The sequence below is a fragment of the Chelonia mydas genome, chromosome 11, assembly GCF_015237465.2.
Source record: "Chelonia mydas isolate rCheMyd1 chromosome 11, rCheMyd1.pri.v2, whole genome shotgun sequence".
NCBI classification, from domain to species: Eukaryota; Metazoa; Chordata; order Testudines; family Cheloniidae; genus Chelonia; species Chelonia mydas.
Genome location: NC_051251.2, coordinates 9,564,311 through 9,584,877, shown reverse-complemented (window position 1 = coordinate 9,584,877; position 20,567 = coordinate 9,564,311). Strand labels below are relative to the sequence as shown.

General features: G+C 42.4%; 1 protein-coding gene across 41 annotated transcripts in view; it reads left to right on the top strand.

Annotated features, from left to right (window-relative positions):
• CLASP1 (cytoplasmic linker associated protein 1) overlaps positions 1-20,567 on the top strand; it is a 266,722-nt gene that overhangs the window by 151,630 nt on the left and 94,525 nt on the right. For 24 of the 41 annotated variants that reach the window (XM_037912892.2, XM_037912887.2, XM_037912898.2 and 21 more), the window contains 3 exons: positions 13,957-14,064; positions 15,681-15,707; positions 17,380-17,547. In XM_037912892.2, the coding sequence (XP_037768820.1) occupies positions 13,957-14,064; positions 15,681-15,707; positions 17,380-17,547 (303 nt within the window). The remainder of the gene's footprint in view (positions 1-13,956; positions 14,065-15,680; positions 15,708-17,379; positions 17,548-20,567) is intronic. The other 17 variants (XM_037912897.2, XM_043525472.1, XM_027833968.3 and 14 more) reach the window with 1 other exon arrangement.

The following is a 20,567-nucleotide window of genomic DNA, read 5'->3' as shown; positions in this document are numbered from 1 at the left end:
GCTGGGAGCCATCACAAGGGCTATGCACAACTTATGTCTTGTGCCGTCCATCTGCACAAAGGTGAATTGGGCCCTATATCCAGTTAGTACCCACTCCTGCAGCCCTTTCGCCTGTGTAGCTCCCTTGCTTTTCACTGGGAGGTGTGTATGCAGAAAGGTTGCAGAATCAGGCCTTTGTAGAGCTATACAAATAGTTATTATGATCCAAATAGCTGGTCATGGCTGCGTAGAAACTTTCCCGACGTTTTCTTTAAGCAGTTACATTCCGGGGGGAAACAAATTCTGAGCTTGCGGTGCAAACCCTGTTAAGATTTCTGTGCTACTATCCCTGGAGAGGGACTGGTGGTTCAGAACCTGCAATACATTAGGTCGGGGTGCGCAAACTATGGCCCGTGAGCTCCTGCTGGGAAGCGGGGTCTGGGGCTTGCCCTGCTCCAGCCGGGGTGCCAGGTCAGGGGCCGCACCATGCGGCTCTGCCCCGCTCCAGTGCTCCAGCCGGGGTGCCGGGTTGGGGGCCGCACCACGCAGCTCCCGGAACAGCCGCAAGGCCCCACTCCAAGGGTCGGGGGCCGCTCCATGCGTAGGAGCCAGAGAAGGGACATACCACTCCTTCCGGAAGCCGCTTAAGGTAAGCCCCGCTCAGAGCCTGTACCCCATAGCCTCTCCCCACACCCCAAGCCCCTGCCCCAGCCCTGATCCCCCTCCCACTCTCCAAACCCCTCGATCCCAGCACAGAGCATCCTCCTGCACCCCAAACCTCTCATCCCCAGCCCCACCCCAGAGCCCGCACCCCCAACTAGAGCCCTCACCCCAACCCCAATTTTGTGAGCATTCATGGCCCGCCATACAATTTCTATTCCCTGATGTGGCCCTCAGGCCAAAAAGTTTGCCCACCCCAGCATTAGGCTCTGCTAACAGCTCTAAATTTCCAAACAGATTGTGGATAGGTGTATTGTTACGAAGTTGGGAAGCTCAGATGGGATGAGTTCTGCCCCTCTTTGGGCAGACATTGCAGTTTTCAATATCTTTAGTATTCCTGTCAGTGTCCAACAGTCAGCCAGACTAGTACAATTTTTTCAAATAAAAGTATTATTATAGTATAATGACTTCTCAGACGTTTATTAGAATTTTGAAGTCATTCTAAGCTCGCACATCTTACATCACAAGCTCACACATCTTACAGAAACCATAGGGCTGGGAGCAAACAAATTACTTGCAGCTCTTGACTTCAAAGTAGTGTGATTTGTTCCTATCAATAAATTGGCAGTTAAGTTTCATATTAAAAAATGCTTTGAACTGATGCCAGCAAGTTAAAGAAGTATGGGCTGGATGAATGGACTATAAGGTGGATAGAAAGCCAGCTAGATCGTCAGGCTCATCGGGTAGTGATCAATTGCTCCATGTCTAGTTGGCAGCCGGTATCAAGCGAAGTGCCCCAAGGGTCGGTCCTGGGGCTGGTTTTGTTCAATATCTTCATTAATGATCTGGAGGATGGCATGGACTGCACCCTCAGCAAGTTTGCAGATGACACTAAACTGGGATACGCTGGAGGGTAGGGATAGGATACAGAGGGCCCTAAACAAATTAGAGGATTGGGCCAAAAGAAATCTGATGAGGTTCAACAAGGACAAGTGCAGAGTCCTGCACTTAGGACGGAAGAATCCCATGCATCGCTACAGACTAGGGACCGAATGGCTCGGCAGCAGTTCTGCAGAAAAGGACCTAGGTGTTACAGTGGATGAGAAGCTGGATATGAGTCAACAGTGTGCCCTTGTTGCCAAGAAGGCTAACGGCATTTTGGGCTGTATAAGTAGGGACATTGCTAGCGGATTGAGGGACGTGATCGTTTCCCTCTATTCAACATTGGTGAGGCCTCATCTGGAGTACTGTGTCCAGTTTTGGGCCCCACACTACAAGAAGGATATGGAAAAATTGGAAAGCGTCCAGCAGAGGGCAACCAAAATGATTAGGGGGCTGGAACACATGACTTATGAGGAGAGGCTGAGGGAACTGGGATTGTTTAGTCTGCAGAAGAGAAGAATGAGGGGGGATTTGATAGCTGCTTTCAACTGCCTGAAAGGGGGTTCCAAAGAGGATTGATCTAGACTGTTCTCAGTGGTAGCTGATGACAGAACACAGCGTAATGGTCTCAAGATGCAGTGGGGGAGGTTTAGGTTGGATATTAGGAAAAACTTTTTCACTAGGAGAGTGGTGAAGCACTGGAATGCGTTACCTAGGAAGGTGGTGGAATCTCCTTCCTTTGAGGTTTTTAAGGGCAGGCTTGACAAAGCCCTGGCTGGGGTGATTTAGTTGGGGATTGGTTCTGCTTTGAGTAGGGGGTTGGACTAGATGACCTCCTAAGGTCCCTTCCAACCCTGATATTCTATGATTCTAATCTGTGTGGGCCAGATTCAGAATTCCATTACACTGGTATAAATATGGAGTAACTCCGTTCCAGTCAATGAGGCTTTCTTTGGATTTATGCCATTGTAACAGAGATCAGAATCTGACTTCATGTAATTTTTAATATACTGTGAAGGGAACATGTGTGTCTTTTTTGTAACCAATGATCAGGGAAGATATCATCTTTCCAAATAACCTTCCCTCCCTCCCCACATGTAAGATAACCACATGTCCTTGATTTGATTGTGTTTTTCCCGAAGTGAGCATTACTGCATATTTTACAGCACATATTTTACAGGGTAATCTGATGCTAGAAATAAATTTGTACATTTATTATGTCTATATCTGAACAACCTGGATATCTCATTTTATAAGGGGTCTGATTTTCATCATAGTTAACCTTTAAATGTTTTAGAAAATACTTTATATTGGTCAAGTGTTGAAAATCCTTTGTATTTTGCAAACAAATGACTGCAGTAAGAGAGCATGAATTTATTTCTGTGTTCCACATGTCTTAGAAAGAAGGTAACTGATTATCCGTGACTATATTTATATATACATCCAGGAACTTTTCTTATCCTTCTCCCCCTGTATTGCATTAAACCTAATGACTCCAGTTTTTAAACAGATTTTCTGTTAAAGAAAGGGATTTTGTAAGGACTGTACTTTCCCTTGCCTTTTTGCCTTATTTCCAAAGCGAGCACAAACATAACCCTTCAGACACTAAAGACTAACCTCTCCCATAAAGGGAAGAGAATAACATATAGCTATATGAATTTTGTCCATTGGAAAAGAAATAAAACCTAATTGTTTGGTGTGTTTATTAATCTCACAAATTCACACAGAGTGGTCAGCTGAGTGATAAATACTGTTTACTGAGCCTCAACAGAGCATTTGGAGAAGGACAAACTTACAAGAAGATGTCGTCCCTCCTCTGTCCTGCTATCCTTACTTTCACAGCACAGTAGTTTAGCCTGAGTAAGGGCTTTAAGATTTGTCCCTAAATCTGAATGAATATTCTAGCTGAAACAGAGATACTTAGGTGATGGATTTCTTTCCTATTTTGGTCTATGGGTAGGGTGACCAGATGTCCCATTTTTATAGGGACAGTCCTGGTTTTTTGGGACTTTTTCTTATATAGGCGCTGTCATAAATATAAAGGGAAGGGTGACCACCTTTCTGTATACAGTGCTATAAAATCCCTCCTGGCCAGAGGCAAAACACTTTCACCTGTAAAGGGTTAAGAAGCTAAGGTAACCTCACTGGCACCTGACCCAAAATGACCAATGAGGAGACAAGATACTTTCAAATCTGGACGGGGGTTGGGGAAGAAAGGGTTTGCTCTGTCTGTGTAATGCTTTTGCTGGGAACAGATCAGAAATGCAAGCCTTCCAACTCCTGTTAAGTTAGTAAGTAATCTAGCTAGAAATGCGTTAGATTTCCTTTTGTTTAATGAATGGTAAAATAAGCTCTGCTGGAGGGAATGTATATTCCTGTTTTTGGGTCTTTTTGTAACTTAAGGTTTTGCCTAGAGAGATTCTCTGTGTTTTGAATCTGATTACCCTGTAAGGTATTTACCATCCTGATTTTACAGAGGTGATTCTTTTACCTTTTCTTTAATTAAAATTCTTCTTTTAAGAACCTGATTGATTTTTCTATTGTTCTTAGGATCCAAGGGTTTGGGTCTGTGTTCACCTGTACCAATTGGTGAGGATTTTTATCAAGCCTCCCCAGGAAAGGGGGTGTGTAGGGCTTGGGGGGATATTTTGGGGGAAGACGTCTCCAAGTGGTCTCTTTTCCTGTTCTTTGTTTAACACGCTTGGTGGTGGCAGCATTCTGTTCAAGGACAAGGCAAAGTTTGTACCTTGGGGAAGTTTTTAACCTAAGCTGGTAAGAATAAGCTTAGGGGGTCTTTTGTGCAGGTCCCCACATCTGTACCCTAGAGTTCAGCATGGGGAAGGAACCTTGACAGGCGCCTATCTTCTCTTCCTCTCCCCCCGCCCCCGCCCCAGGTCCCATTTTTTCACAGTTGCTATCTGGTCACCCTATCTATGGGGACAACCTATGTCACACTTTTGGCATGCTGTTTATTTGGTTTCCAGGAAAATGTACTTTATTTTACCTATTTATTTAAGCAAAGCAGCACTATAGCATTGTTGTGAGGTGGTTCATTCAACTCCCTGTACTCTGGAGGTCCTACATTTTCAGCATAAAATCTGTTGATAACCTTGGATGAGTTGAGATTTGCTTGCATGGTAAGGCACTTCTTAGCATGAATAAAACGGGCAAAATCTGGTGTCCCTTATGTTTGTAAAATAGGACTTCTGCTAGATGTGGCTGGAATCCATATTGATGCTCATTGTAAACTCATTTATATGAATAACTATATAGTTGATAACCCTTAAGCTTTGTTTTACCGGTAGATGGGCACAGATGCCATCTAGTGGTGAATCAGTTAAATGATTCTTAGAACCTGCTACAGGATTTTTTTTTATCTTTTTCATCACATGGAAGAGAACGGGCTCGCTCATGTAGATATGTGATCTCACACAGAGAGAATATCAGTTATCGTCTGTGTTCGTATCAGTTACTAACGTGATTGTGATTATTTTTTTCCAAAAGCACTGAGTTGATTAAACTATATTATGGATTTATATTTATTAATTTTCAGACAGTGCATTAAAAGAACTCTCCTTCACAGAAGAACATACAGGCTAGATCCTGCAAGGTACCATGCACTTCTACCTCCCTCTGCATCCAGTGGGAGTTGAAGGTGCTCATTATCTAACAAAAGGAGCTCAGAACTTTACATGATGGAGCCCTTGAGCGTAAGAATTGTTCAGAACAAATCCTTTTGTTTATTTCAGTGTGTGAATACATGAAAATGACCAACTTAAGTGTTTTTAATATATCATATTTATATACATAAAAGAATAAAGTTATTTCCGGCTTGAGATGTTGGGCCAGATTCTGATCACAGTTATGTCTTTGTAAATCTGATGCCACTCCATTGAAGTCAATGAAATTATGGTGGATTATTTGGATAATGTCTTAGAAATATATCTGCCTCATCTCGTTATTTATACACTATTGGATAAATTTACCAAATTTCTGCATTTGTTACAAACCTGAACTTGGGCCTGGTTCATTGACTGTCTTTTTAAAAATTACCAGGGCTTTTTAGTCTTTAAAACCACTTAACACAAAGCCCTTCAAAAAGCTTTCTGTACTGAGAGCAGAATATGGCCTGATAGGTCAAGTTTCAACCAAGGGCAAATTTTTATGCCTGCATTTTATGATTCCTAGAAAATAACCTGGGCATTTCCTTTATCTGCTCTCTTTACTGTAACATTGCCATGGAGCTACAGTAATTCTTTTGGAGAGGGTCAGAAAAATTGGTGATTACAAATTATGACTCATTGCCTCTGCAGTTTGAATTGATATGAAAACAAAGCCAGTGAAAGAAAGAAGGCTTCTTTTTGCCCTGCCTTTTGGAAGGAGCTATTAATTGGTGGGATTTGATGCATTTTTCTAGTAAGTGCTGCATGAAATTCATTATTCCAACTGGGATATAATGACTCAATAGAGAAAGTGGCTTTTAGTTAGAGGCAGCACAGTTGGACTATGTGCAAATGCAAATTCTAGGATACAGCATCTTGCTTGCAGGTTACTCAGAGACCTTAGAAAAATGCTTTCTGTTACTGTAATAGTGGAATCTGTCTTACAAACTATCATATATACTTGAGATTTTCATAGCAAGCCAGAGGATTTAGATCTGTTTTCCATTATTTTTAATGGGAATATGTGGCTAAATTCTACAGACTAATTTAAAAATCGTGTGTGTGTGTGTGTGTGTGTGTGTGTAAAAACTCAACTATGGATACTGTTGTTTCCATATGCTTACAGTGTGTGTGTGTGTGTGTGTGTGTGTGTGTGTGTGTGTGTGTGTGTGTATATATATATATATATATATATATATATATATTGCTGTAACCATAAGGAAACAATAGTATCCCAGAGGTGAGTTAATAATGTATGAATTATCCCAGAATCCCTCTAGGTTGTGTTCCATCTCAGGCAGACCTGCCTGCAGGGATCTAATGAAATAATGATTTTGATTTCCATGTGATCATCTTTGTTTCTGATTTACATAAGCACAATGACATTATAGAATATCAGAGTTGGAAGGGACCTCAGGAGGTCATCTAGTCCAACCCCCTGCTCAAAGCAGGACCAATCCCCAATTTTTTTTGCCGAATTTCCCTATGTTTTGGGGTGCCCTGTTTGTGGCATCTGTTGCACCAGCTTGGCAACACCTGCTTGGGCGAGAGGGTGGGAAAGGCTTCTGCACACATCTCCCTCATTTAAATCCATTCATAGTGCAGGTTGCTCAGCTAACTCATTATTCAGTGTTTGGGGGATGGGAAAGGTTTGGAATCTTCAGCAGTCATTCACAGAGCAGGAGCTTGAAAGCGTTTGGTATATGATCTGTAAGATTAAATGCCCTGGCTAAGGATAAATAGATAGACTTTTAACTGGTAAAAGTCAGAGACCATAACTTTGGAAAGAACATTCATGGTTAAGGTGAAGACCAGCTTTCCGTTTAAAGTTCAGCTGTTCGAAGTGCTTTAAAATCTGGACAGTTAATTGGATTGCGTTGAAATTTGGTGTGTATCATGGGGGCCCAGGGTATTGTCAAACTTGGGGCCATTTCGCCAAGGAGTTCCTGCAACACATCTCCCTGAAAAAGCAGCTTTTCTTAAAGTTGCCACATTCTGTCAGTGTTTTTTCCCCTCACCGACAGAGGTCAAACCAGAGCTCAGGTCATTGCACCAGGGTCTCGAATGCTCAAGGGACCCCCAACAGAGTGCATGTCATCCACCAGTCCTTTGGGGGACTTCAGATTAAAATGTTATTTGAAAAGCAGTTTGCTTCTCTAGGTAGGCATGCTAGGGCTTTCGTGCCTATTCACGTGCCTAATGGATTATACTGAGCATGTGCAGAGAGGGTAATTACCTGGAAAACTACCTTTATATCACAACACTTGAGTGGCTCTGAGAGTATGTTATGGTTACTGAATCTGAGACCAGTCTGGGCACTGAGAATTCCAGTCCAACCTAGTGCAGAAATGCGGAGTAAAAACAGCAGGTATATTGTGCTAGTTTGCCTCTGTCAAAGTTTTTATTTTGGGGAAATATAATCGCAGTATAGCACAATGTCTAGAAGGTGCTTGAAACCATTTTTTGAAAAGAAACTGTGCAAGCAAATACTCACTGGGAGGGGAGAGTGTTTAGGGGTGCAAAAGTAGTTGGGAAGGGGGGAGAGGGGTTGGGATCAGGTGAGGAGACTGGGGGACTACGAAGAGATGGGGGGACATTGAGAAAGGGGGTGTTGGTGACACTGGGCACTACTCTAGGTAACTTGGAAGGGTAAAAGACCACAAGTGTCAGTGAAGCCCTCTTCCTCTAGGCCCAGGCAAACTGAAGCCCCTCCGTTCCTTAAACTTTCTGTAACCCTGCAAAACTATAAAAAAGCTAACACACAAACAAACAAATTTGCACACGGCTCGCTAGCCAAAACCAGCTTCGGCCAAAAAAACATATAAATAAAAAATATTTAACAAAAACTAATAACAAATATAACCAAATAAAGCAAAGCTCAAGCAATGCTAATAAAAAAAAACATAACTAGCCGCTTTAGCTAATTAGCTACAATATTATACAAAACAACAAATAATTAATTATATATACTTATATAATTAAATAAAAAATATAAATTATATAATATAATCTGCATTCAAAGCTGCAAAATTTAAAACAATTCAGTCTTCCTGCGCCATATCTAAAGCTTCAAATAAAACTCTCTGCTTCTCCACCCCGTTGTAGTCATTGGCGCAACGCATACCGGGCAACAAACCCAACTGTTGCTTGCCTCGGGCACTCTGTGCCGGCAACAGGGGGGAGTGATGAGGGACTGGGGGAGAATAGGGGCAGATGTGCCTGTAAGTCCCACATTCCCTTCCTGTCTGTGTACCATGATCTGGTGGCCCACAGCCTGTCTTCAGGGATGTGACCCCCCCTCCCCTTTCCTGCTCCTCATCATGTGAGCCAGGTTCTGGAGGGACCTTTCCTATCAGGGGATGTCTGAACTCCTCACCCTCTGGGATCTGGGGGTCCCTGCCCCCCGGAGGAGTCTGAGCCCAGCTGCCTGCCCCCATGTTTGCACACCAGGATCTAGGGGCCCATGCGCATCTTCGGGAGTTTGACCCCTCCTTAACTGCCCCCACCTCCTGTGACTCAGATTATGGGGGTATCTAAGCCCCTCTCACTATCCCCCCATATGAGCCAGGATCTAGAAACCTTGCCCCTCTGGGTGGGGGAGGCATGCTCAGCATACACCAAGAACACACTGCTGAGACTGGGCTGAGGAGGTGAGAACAGGTTATACTTGACACAGGTCAGAAACTCTCCAGCACTGGGGAGAGGGGAAGGGAACACCCAGGGATGTGAATGGAGCAGTTCACACATCTCAGACTACATTCATCTCCATGAGGTATTCTCTTTCTGCTGATTTCAGAGTAGCAGCCGTGTTAGTCTGTATCCGCAAAAAGAAAAGGAGGACTTGTGGCACCTTAGAGACTAACAAATTTATTTGAGGATAAGCTTTCGTGAGCTACAGCTCACTTCATCGGATGCAAATAAATTTGTTAGTCTCTAAGGTGCCACAAGTACTCCTTTTCTTCTTTCTGCTGAGAACATCTCATTGAGATGAAGGGCCACTTAACACCCCTCTGAGCCTGCTGTGGTGCTGATGGAGATGAGTGCCTGTCCTCTCCATTCTCCCTCTTTAATTTTATACTATATTATAATGGAGCCCCAGCTCTGTTCTAGCTAAGGACGGGAAGCCCCAAAGGAGGACTCCTTAGTGCTCTGATGTCCATGTGCTTGTGCGGGTTCTTGAAATTTGCTATGCCTCATGGGAGCGTAGTCTGGGGTTAGTGATTCAAATGTGAGGCCAGCTGAGCAAGGAGTTCCCGTGATACAGCCCCAGGAAAAAACCTGCATCTTGTTAAATTCACAGATTCTAGCAAGTTTGAATTCTGAAATCCACCCTGGGCAGAAATCTGAGAATGAACTGTAAACTTTAGGGGAAAATCTGCCTATGTCAAGGTGTTTGGGTTTGTTTTGTTAGTTAGTTTATTATTATATTTTATTTTTCAGAAACGTAATCTGAGTACAGCAAAATATTCAGAAGGTGCTGAAACTATTTTTTGAAAAGAAAATAAATTGCACACATGAATACTGACTGTGAGGGAAGGGGTGATTGCGGGGCAAGGGTAGGCGGTAGTAGAGGAAGGTGGGTCTGGGTCTGCAGCAAAGGATGGGGGCATTGTGAGGGGGATAAATGGAAATGGGTGGAAGGGGAGGGAAGGGTTTGGAGGGCCTAGGTAAGGGGGAAGAGAGTAGGTGTTGGGGGAGGAGAAGATACAAGGGGTTGGAGAATGTGAGGGGTAGCAGAGGAAGATGGGAGTTTAGGAATGGAGGGGTTTACTAGCCCTGAATTCTCCCCTTCCATGTGTATGTTGGGATCTGGGGGAGCCCTACCCCTCTGCAGTGCTCTGAACCCCTGTCCCTGCCCACTGTACTTTCCGGGATCTTGGGGACCCTGTTCCTCTTCAACTCACATTTCTGAAAATCAGGAAGTACAGAGTTAAGGGAAATGCCCCCAGAACCTTAACTCAGCTCTCTTTGGGTGGTGCCCCACTAACATGCACACTCCCACTTGGTCTTTTCACTAATGGACAGGTACTACCTGCACTTGCCCTGTGTTCGAACGGTCAGCCTGCTCCCCAGACAGAATACCACCCTTGTAAAATGTAACTACTGCTTTATACCCTTTCCCAACCCCTTCACACTAGCTCACAGGATAGCACCTAAACCTAAACTTTCCCATACCCATCATTGAATCCACAGACTGCTCTCATATCCCACCTCACTACTGACAACACGCATGGCAAGAAGCCCCCAGGGCCCTGGTACTGACACCACCTACACAATTCTGTATTGAAATGATGCAGACTGGAACTGCAAGGCACACTGGTACCTCTTTCTTTTGATAATCACCTGCGGGGGACTCAGAGCGAGATCGTCTCATGTCACAAGCACAGCTCTTCCAAGCTTCTCCAACTTCTTCCTCCACCATTGAATGCAGTGATACATAACACAGTGAATACAGCTAGAGTGCATGGAGGTAATTCCCAGGGCCATTGTCAGCTCCAGACTTAAGGTTGCGTGAGTCTTTCACTTCACTCTGTATTTCCCAATTTTCAGATGTTTGAATTTTGCTGAACTCATTGTTCCAGAAGGGCACAAGCCATCACTGGGCAACCTCTGTGTTAAGTTTTCTGCCATTTCATATGATTCAATAGAAATGGTCTGGGACAAAATAATCCCAGAGTGACCTGTTATCATAATGTTATGATATATCTACCCTTATATTATCATTGTATATCAATGGGTGATGAGTTTTCAGTGCTTTCATATAATGGCACAGTATCATGGAACAAAGATGGGATAGCATCCTTTTATGCTTGGAGTCACAACTCTGCAATGCTTGAAATTAATTTAGTTCTCGTCAGTTGCTGGGCTTGCACCATGTCAGGCAAGCATATGGAAATGGGGAGAATGCCACATGTTTGTGGATTAGGTAACCGCAATCTCACTTGCATGGTGGTGGGACATCTGCTTGTCTTTCAATACAGTTACATGCTCAGTTAAAAATACAGTGCCTGTTTAAGAGGATGAGAAAATTTAAGTCCTATTACTAAAATAAGGATAAAACTCTGCTCTCAGATCAAGGTGGCCATTCTCAGTGTTGATATCTCTCCTGCAACATGTGAGGAACCCCCATTGAATTCAGCAAGAATTTTGTGCATGGTAGAAAGACCAGATATCAGTGTTGAGATCTGCCAAGCAAAACAGAAGGCAGACTTTTACTTAGAAGCCCTGATTCAAAGCCCAGGGAAGTCTTATCATTAACTTCAAAAGGCATTGGATTGGGCCTGAATGCTTTATTAGCATGGCTGGAAACAAACATGCACTGATTTATTTTGACATTTGTGTTCTGTTCCTCTAACTCTTTCCCTCCTACTTAATGGGGCTGGCATTTAAAAAGAAAAATGATATCTTGCTTCCTCTGCAGGAACATCTTGATGTCTTGGAGTTTAGCCTTGTGTTTTATAAATGTAGAACAATTGTTTATTACAGTTAGTTCCGATTTCCTTCTGCTGTTTAAGAAATCAATTTCTTACTTTATCAGACACTGGAGGAACAGAAAAATTCTGGGACCTTGAACTGAAAAAAGTAGGGGAGTGCACGCAAAAGGAAAATGTCAGACTCCTTCCATCTTATCCGTGCTGTCAGGGCAGGCTGACCTCTAGCACATACAGGTTACTGATGCTATTTCCCTGTGAAATCCGTTACAGTTTAGGCGTTGAATTTCAGCTTATCAGTACAGTTGCCATCCGGTACTTTGTACAGTTCTCACTCCTTTCCATCAGTATCTCAAAAAGTTTGAAGGATAAGATAGAACAGATTAAACTCTTGTATGGAGTTGCCATCTCCTAAGATACGATATGGGCCTGTGTCACCCTCACTTTTTTTTTTCTTCACACACAGTACTGCTGCTGCCACTGAAGTCTAGAAATAGAGCACAGCCTGCATGCCAAATTTTGCACAAATTGTGCAAACCCACCAAAATCAGTGGGATGTAAGTCAGCATAGAATTTACCACATTGAGGCAGGGAACATATGGGGCTAGATATTCTCTTGTGCTGGAGCTCTCCTGGGTGCAGAGGAAGTGACAGGGAGCTGGGGCTAGTCCCAGCCATGTGATGCTCTGAGCTGCTGCCAGTTCCACCACTGACGTTCGCTCTTTAATGGAACTTACACCGGGATAGGGATAGCATAGCAGCGTTCTGCCATGTCCCCTACTCCCCGCTGACACATCCCCCTCCTGTGCTAGATGGGGAGCAAAGCAGCAGATACAGACCCGGATCACTATATTTACACCCACCAGAGAATTCCCACAAAAAGGAACTCTCTTCTGGGCAGTGGTGATTGGATATTGGCCCCTTTTCCTGAGCAGTGCTTAGGGGCTGCAATGCTGTAGAGAATCTGGCCCAGCATTTCTACTGTGCCAAGGCTAGAAATATTTTTTCAATGGGAGAATCTCTGTAAATTCCGAAGCCTACTTAGCTATTGTTTTTAAAACAGGACACTGAAAATACATGTATTCTAAGTTCAGCTTCAACCCATGTTTCTCACTTCTCATCTCCAAATGAGAACCTGTTCTTATGTTTGTTTTTCCTTGAGATTGAAGTTTCCTGTTAGAAATACTGTCTGGCAGGCTTATCAGAAGTGTTTTCCGCCATGTTACCAGTGTTCTGAGAGCTCTGACAGAAAAAAATAGCTGTCAGTCTGTTCAGTCAATCCCAAACTACCGACCTCTGTCTTGTCCTGTGTGCATTGGTCTTGTCTCATAGGAAGTCGGAGGTCTTCAGGGCAGGAAGTGTGCATCTATCTGTGTTTGTAATGCTCCAGTTACATTTATGGTACCATGTAAATGTTCTATAACAACAACAGTGGCGACAGATTTATGTGATCAGTGGACGACATTGTCCAGAATGTGTAATCTTTTACATGCCTCTTTATTTCCTCTGATTATCATGCCTGAAACTTGAACTTGTTCTCTGAATGCAGTGTTGGTACTGGCATCAATCCCAGGACTGTTTCAAGTTTGGCTGAGAACGGAGGTGTTGAAAAGTACGGACAGAGGTTTTCTTTTTGTTGGTCTTAATCATCATTCCTTTTCTAGCAACTAAAGACTCATAATTGTGTCCAAGCATTGGAAAGAACATACTGTCGGGAACAGTCCTGACCAAGCAGGGACATGCACTGAACAAGCTAATGGGTCTTTTCCAGCTAAAATTTCTGTGAGGGAGAAATAAAAAGGACTCTGAACAAGAAACTTTATACCAATTCTTTGCTTAAAAAAATAAAGGGCAGGTACAGGATTTCTCGCACAGCGTTGATTGCATTGCATGGGACTCTCCATTACAATTAAAGCTGCACTAACTTGGGGGGTAAATATGCTGAATTTATATACACCGGGGTAACTCTTAGAGATGACTTTTCCAACATGAGCATAATGGGCACACCTGAGACAAATACATATGGCCAGGTGGTGTTGGCAAAATCTGTCACTGATGCATGCTTGTTTGCAAGTGTAGATAGGGGTACGAAAGCATTGGTGCCCAAATGTGAGATTTTCTGGGTGTACCTGTTATGCCCATATTAGCAACTTTGTTCCTTCTTGTCAAAAACAATTTTAATTGCGTTTTAAACTGCAAGTGCCACTCCAGGGAATTCACTTCTTATCGTTGTTACTTTTGCAAAAAAAATTCAATATAGAACAGACAGCAAGTTAGAAGCCACAGCAAAGTTTCCCCTTGGGCCAAGCTGCTAACATTCCACTTTTCTTTGCATTCCCCAGGTCGGATCCGTACGAGGAGGCAAAGCTCTGGAAGTGCCACAAGTGTTACCTCAACGCCTGCCGATACCCGAGGCCGCAGCCGTGCTAAAGTAGTTTCACAGTCCCAGCGTAAGAAGCTTTTCTTTTAAGGGATGGGAAGGAGCTATATTTATTAATATTATCTCTTATTTGTATTGTGGCAGTGCCTGAGGGCCCCAGCCAAGAATGGGGCCCCATTGTGCTAGGCACTGCATGCACATTTCACAGAAAGACAGTCAGCCCCAAAGAGCTCACAGTCCAAGTCGTTGTTAAATAATAGGGCCTGAGATTTAAATACTTAAGCATAGAAATTGCTGTTTTTCTGTTCATTGCACAGCACAACCAAAAAATTCCAGTCATGTAAAGTTTGTTACTATATATCAGACTAGATAATATATATTGAACTTCTGTAAAGTACAACTTAGTGAGACACCTTCCTTGTATCTCCAGCCTGCTACTGTCTGTTGGGTTCTTGTTCTCCCAAGCTTCTTTTGCTTATATTATCTCATCTCCATATGTGTTAAGAATGAGCTGTCTAAGTTAATGTGTAAAATCCTACATAGATTTAGGAGGAAAAAATGTGCTGTCTGATCCACATGGCATATCCTGGCTCTGAAGTTCCGGTTTCCTTGCATGGCATGATTCCCCCATGAAGGGAGAGCAGAATATCTGCCATATGGATCTGAGAGGAGAATTTTGACCTAGAATTCAGAAGGTTTGCATATGGGGAGCATGTTTCCAAGGAGAGGAAGTGCCTCTTCATAGACTGAGGAATCTTAAGTTTGTGTGGGAAGGTGGGAAGAGGACTCTTTGTTATGAGGACTTGTCTTGCTTTGCAGCCTCACTGAAAAATGTCTGCTCTGTTCATGGCGTCACTTCTTCACTGAATGTCAGCCTAGAGGGAGGAGGGAACTGTTTTAAAGTCATTATATTGGAGATGGTTTCAAACAGAAAACCTCAGGCCTTGAACACCTTCATACTGTGGTGGTGATAGTCTGGGATTTGGATGCAGAGATCCAAACCTACCTCAATGGCTTTGGATCCATGTCCAGTCCAAGCAGGAAATGACCTTTTTCCTGATTCCGGTTCAGATGAAGGTGAAATATCTCAAGAAGGATTTCAGTTCATGATGGTGGAAATCTTATTAGATCAGCTGATCTCTCAAGGTTTCTCCCATTTGGTGCTGAAATCTCTCAGGAATGTCTTGTGCAGCTTCCAGGCAGTCAAATCTGAACCCGATCCCTAACCCTAGTTTGGCATCAAATCCCAACGCCAGCCAAACCCGGATCTGAACACCATCTCTTAGGCCAACCTCTGCATGAAATAAACCACTCTAGAGTGCAAATGTAATATAGATATAGGGCCAAATTCTCCTCTGCCTCACGTGCTGGGCAACCCTGTTGCCTTTTTCAGAGTAGCCCAGCTGTAAGTCAGGGAGAATTTGGCCCACCATAGATGATTGTCTTCACTCAAAGAAATTTATGAGCCTAGAGAAATTAAGTGGCAGTGGAAAAATGTATGCAAGTTGGGCCCAGCTACTTATCAGCACATTAACTCACTGTATTTTGCAGAGGCTTAGGAGTAGTGTATGTTTGTAAATAAATCAGTTCACATTATGTATAACATAATGCATGCTGAACTCTGTATTGTCTTACTGTCTTTTAATCCACTTTTTGCCTGTCCTTTGGTATGCTCTCATAAACAAGGATCCAGATCAGCTAATCCTGCTGGTGGTAAGAAACATTTTCCGTTTCTCATGGTCTCTTTCTCATGTGCTCTCTTGTTCACAGTTGTTAACTATTTCAACATCTCGAGTCCCCCACCCCCTTATTCACTGTGGGAGGTTGAAAAGGCATGTTCTTAAAATAAAATCAAAATGTCAGATTTGTATTGTGATCACTTCAGCTTTTCCATGATAATTAATGTGATAAACATACGTTCTGTGTAATGAGGGCACCCCTTTGTGAAGTTACTATAGGAATTGCGAAGAAGATCCTGCAATTTAAACCCTAGATGCCAAATTGTTCTATATCAGTTCAACCCCTTTGAAGTGGAATCACACCAGTGTAACTTGGAGGAGTATTTGGCCTTCAGAGTGCTGCATTAGTGTAAAAGAGGAGGTACATGTGATTAAAATCAGTCACAAATGTTCAGAGCTTTGGCGCACTCCCAGTGCCATATGTTGTAGTGGTGGTTGTGGGGGGCAATACATGACTTCAGAGCTTCAATCTTTGCAAAATGTCACCCTGCAGAGAATAGGAAAGGGCAGGTAAGTTTATAATGTAACTCTGATGTTTAAAGTATTTTTCTATCAACTAATAAAGTTGTGTAAACTTTTAGACTGAAGACTCCAAATCAATTTCTGTCTCATCTATTATTAGTTGTATGAATTAATCTTCTGATGGAAATTATTAGAACTGGGTGAATATTTAAAAAACAACAACCCATGATATTGTTCAAAATGTTATACTTGTTTGATTCTTTGCATGCCTTTCAGAAGTACTTTCCCTGGCTATTCTAGCAAACGAGTTTATTGACAGTAGAGCTCGCAGCTACAGCATATTTTCAAGGTCGTCTTTATACAGCTAAGGAAGCAAAAAGCGTCCCAAGTCCAGTTCTTTTAAAATCCTTTGTGCTTAGCTTTAAGCAAACATCAGGGAGAATAAACTTTGAGTTTGAAAACGTGAGCATTCCCGCCCAAAACTTGATTCTATGAGTTTCTTAGATCCAACCAGGCAACAGAAACATACCATGGAAACCATGTGTCCAGTCAGAAATGCCAAATGCAGCTCAGATTTCAAATGTTAACTAATGAACAGCTTGAATACTCTGTGTGAATAAATCTTGGTCAGTAGGCTGTTTGCACAGATCAGAGTCTAGAAAAATGTGATCTGTTCATGGACAATTCAAACAGACAAGAACAGGCAAAATTGGCCAGATATTGCTATATGTTACAAATAGTTCACCCAGCTGCAAACTTACAGCTAAGCAATTTAATTTTAACCAGTCAAACACATATACAAAGTAAATGTTTGTGATGACCAGCTGTGGTGACGTATCCACAGGCTATATATGATTGGGTCATATATCATCTTAATCTGCTAGAATTCTGTTGTTGAGATGGGGTTCTTAATTTTCCCCCACTGGATAATTTTATCTAAAAATTTGTTCTTTAGATGCACTGGTCAGACAGGCTGAATAATACAAGCCCAATTGTTGAGTTGTGTATTATGTAGGGCCTGAGCCAAAGCCCATGGAAAGACTTACATTAACTTCAGCAGGCTTTGGATCAGTCTCTTAGATGGAGCCCTCTTTATTTCAGGCCCTGTTTAAAAATGATTAAAATCCCTATCTTGAATTGTCCAGAAGATTTATCATGCTTCCTTACTTCTGGTTCCTTTGTAGCTGGCAGCCGGTCTAGTTCCCCTGGCAAACTGTTGGGAAGTGCATACGGTGGACTGTCCAGTGGAACAGCCAGAGTCCCACCAGTGCCATCATCCTCAGAGAAACGCAGCAAGATCCCTCGAAGTCAGGGATGCAGCCGAGAGACAAGCCCCAACAGAATAGGACTAGGTAAGAATTCTCACCGACATGACATCTCGACCAGCTTGCCCAAGGGAAGGTAATTCATGCTAACAAGAAAACTACATGACTGCATTTTACCATCATGCGCTTTTGAATCCTTAAATTATTAAATTAATTTCAATGTGAGGAAACATTATTAGTGATTCAGTTTTTAAAACGTCATTTTAATTTTCCTTGTTGATATCTGTTTTCAGAGTGGGTCAAAAGAGTGTATGGTGCCTTCTGTTTGAAATTGTGGCATCATCTTTGTTATTTCTGAATCAGGATGAAGAAAGAATTAAGTGAAGGGGAAAGCCCACCATTGCAAAAATCTCATGCTTAAATACAACTGTATGGCCCGATCCTGCGAGGAGCTGAGCAACTCCTGTGAAATGCTGAACACCCTCCGGCTGAAATCTCTGGGAATTGATTGAAGTCAGAGGGCACTCAGCACCTTGCAGGATTGGGACCTGTTTTGGGAAATATGGCACGATGAACGGTTTATGTGCATCACCTCATACATCCTGGAGTCTTTTATTAGATTGCATTTTAGATTCACATGCTAAGTAGTTTGCTCACAAATATTTTTGTCTATGTGGAGACACATTGGCTGTTGTATAAATATTCTGTATGCACTTTTATTTTCAAATTTACCAGTGATCTCTCTAATTCGGTTTAAATCAGTTGAACAAGCATTATTCCAGAGATGTTCACAAACACAGCTGTCCTTTTGAATGAAAGCAGAAATGATTCTCTGTATATGTTCTGTGGACAAGCCAAAGCTATACTTAGTGCCGCTAATGTGAGTATTTGCAGAAATTAACCAAAGTTTACACGGGAAAAGAAATTCTTAGAAATGATTTGTTCATTAAAAAAAGGATAATATAGTTTTACAGAGCTTATAAGAAGTTGCAACTAAACTCATTGTGTGAAATTGTAGCCTCGTTGAAGTAAATGAGTTTTTGCCATTGGCTTCAATAGGGCTAGGATTTTAGCCATCATCTTTTAAATTTAAGCCCAGTGGTCAGTGTATAGCATATTAGATGTCAACATAGAAGTACTCCTTATTTATTTATACTTCAGATTTATTGAAATGACCTTAGGAGGTCTCTCTAAGAGTATATCTTGAATTATGATCCATTAAATTTTACATTATTTATGGTGAATATTTTGCAAAATTAAAATTTCTTCTCCTCTGATGTTATCTATTTTTATTATGTCTGTATAAATATATTGTGCTTTTTTGTTTAGTGTTTTTAAAATCCAAGCTGCCCCCTTACTTACTGAAGTTAACTATTCTACTGTCATTCTGCAAACTAGTATTGTCCGTTAAAATGAAACAAACTCTGATATTACCATGTTTATGCTGATAATCATGTTACATGGACTATTTTGAAACAGTCCTTATTATCTGAAGGGAATTTATTTTGCATAAATCACTCTTGGGTTGTGTGCATTCAACTAAATTATGGGAGCCTTGGAGAATTTCCTATAAAAGTGTAACTTATATGCCGTCACTTTTATATGCCTCCCCTGCAAAAATCATCAGTTCTTGTTCCTTGGGAGTGTGAGGACTCTATCAAATCTGTCAGTCTTTTCTTTCCTTCCAGGTTGATGGTTGAAGCCTATTCTTTTGGGCTATCATTGGAATCAGGGTGTTTTTTGAGTTTTGTATTGGTTTAATACTCAAATGTAGAAACTCTGCAGCTTTATTGGACCTTTAAAAAAACTAGACACTAGACAAAGCAATAACATTTGTTTGGATTGAGTTATATTTTGAAACTTAAACTTTAAGATCCCACAGTCCTCTTTGCAACCTCTTCCCCAGGTATTAATTACCCTGTATTTTGGTTGTTAAATTATTTTATATTTCACTTTAAGAGTCTCAGATCCTTTTTACCCTAACCAGTCATAGAGCTGCCCATTTAATCAACTAGCATCTCCCATCCCAAGGTTCTTAAGTATGTTAAGCAAGTGAGTAGTTACAGTGGGACTTACTCATAGGCTTAACATTATTCACATGCTTATCTGCTGTGCTGAATCGGAGCCTTAGCTTTGAGGGAAGTGTTTAGTAGTAAATGGCTTGATTTTCAAATGTGCCCAACTCTTGCAGCTATCTTGGATGTTCATTAGTGTTGAAAAATCAGACCATTAGAGCCCTGGAAGTTAGGACTCCTGGGTCCTATTCTTGGCTCAGCCACTGACTTGTGTGGTTTCTGAGTAAGTAATTTAGGGCCAGATTGTGACTGGTCTGTGTTGTGTATGCAAGAGAGGGAAGATGCTAGGAGCTCATCTCCTCTTGCGCCACCACCAGGATAGTCCATGCAGAGGCCATCCACGAGGGCAGGTTTTATGCTCCTCTGAGGGCAAAGACTTTGTGTGGCTAGTAGTGGTAGTGGCACTAGCCCACCAAAGGGGCACAGAACCAGGGCCATAGTCCTTTCCTGGCCTCTTTCCCCTTCCCTATTGGCCAGGGGTGTAGCAGTGGATGCCTTCCTTTCTTTGATGGACACCCATGGGATGTACTGTGCCTTTGTGAGTTATCATGTCTCTTGGAGATTCTACTGGGCTGGTCAGGCTTCATGCCACCCCCTGCATGGGGGCCTGCCTATAAGATGCAGTGGTGTCCAAAGTGATTTTTTTTTTTTTTTTTTAAGAGGGCCCCACTTCCCCTGAGTCAAAATAGCAGATTCCGCTTTCTTTCTCTGCATCCATCCACCCGTATCATTTTGTCTCCCCCGGCTCTTTAGTTTTCCCTCATTTTGGAACTTGTCTTCTGTCCAACTGGCTGGCTGCCTTGTGGTCCATATTTTTTTGGAATGGGATCCTGAAGTCAACCCTTCCGGCTGTCTGACCTTTCTGTCTGGATGACTTCTTCTTGCAGACAGACTCCCCTCTGAATCATGACAACCCCTGAAATGTGGCATCTTGTACAGCCACTATTTGTCTTATACCTAAAATGATCCTATTCAAGGCAATGGAGAACTGCAGGGCAAATCCCTGGGAGTTCATGTCATTTTTCTTTTCTG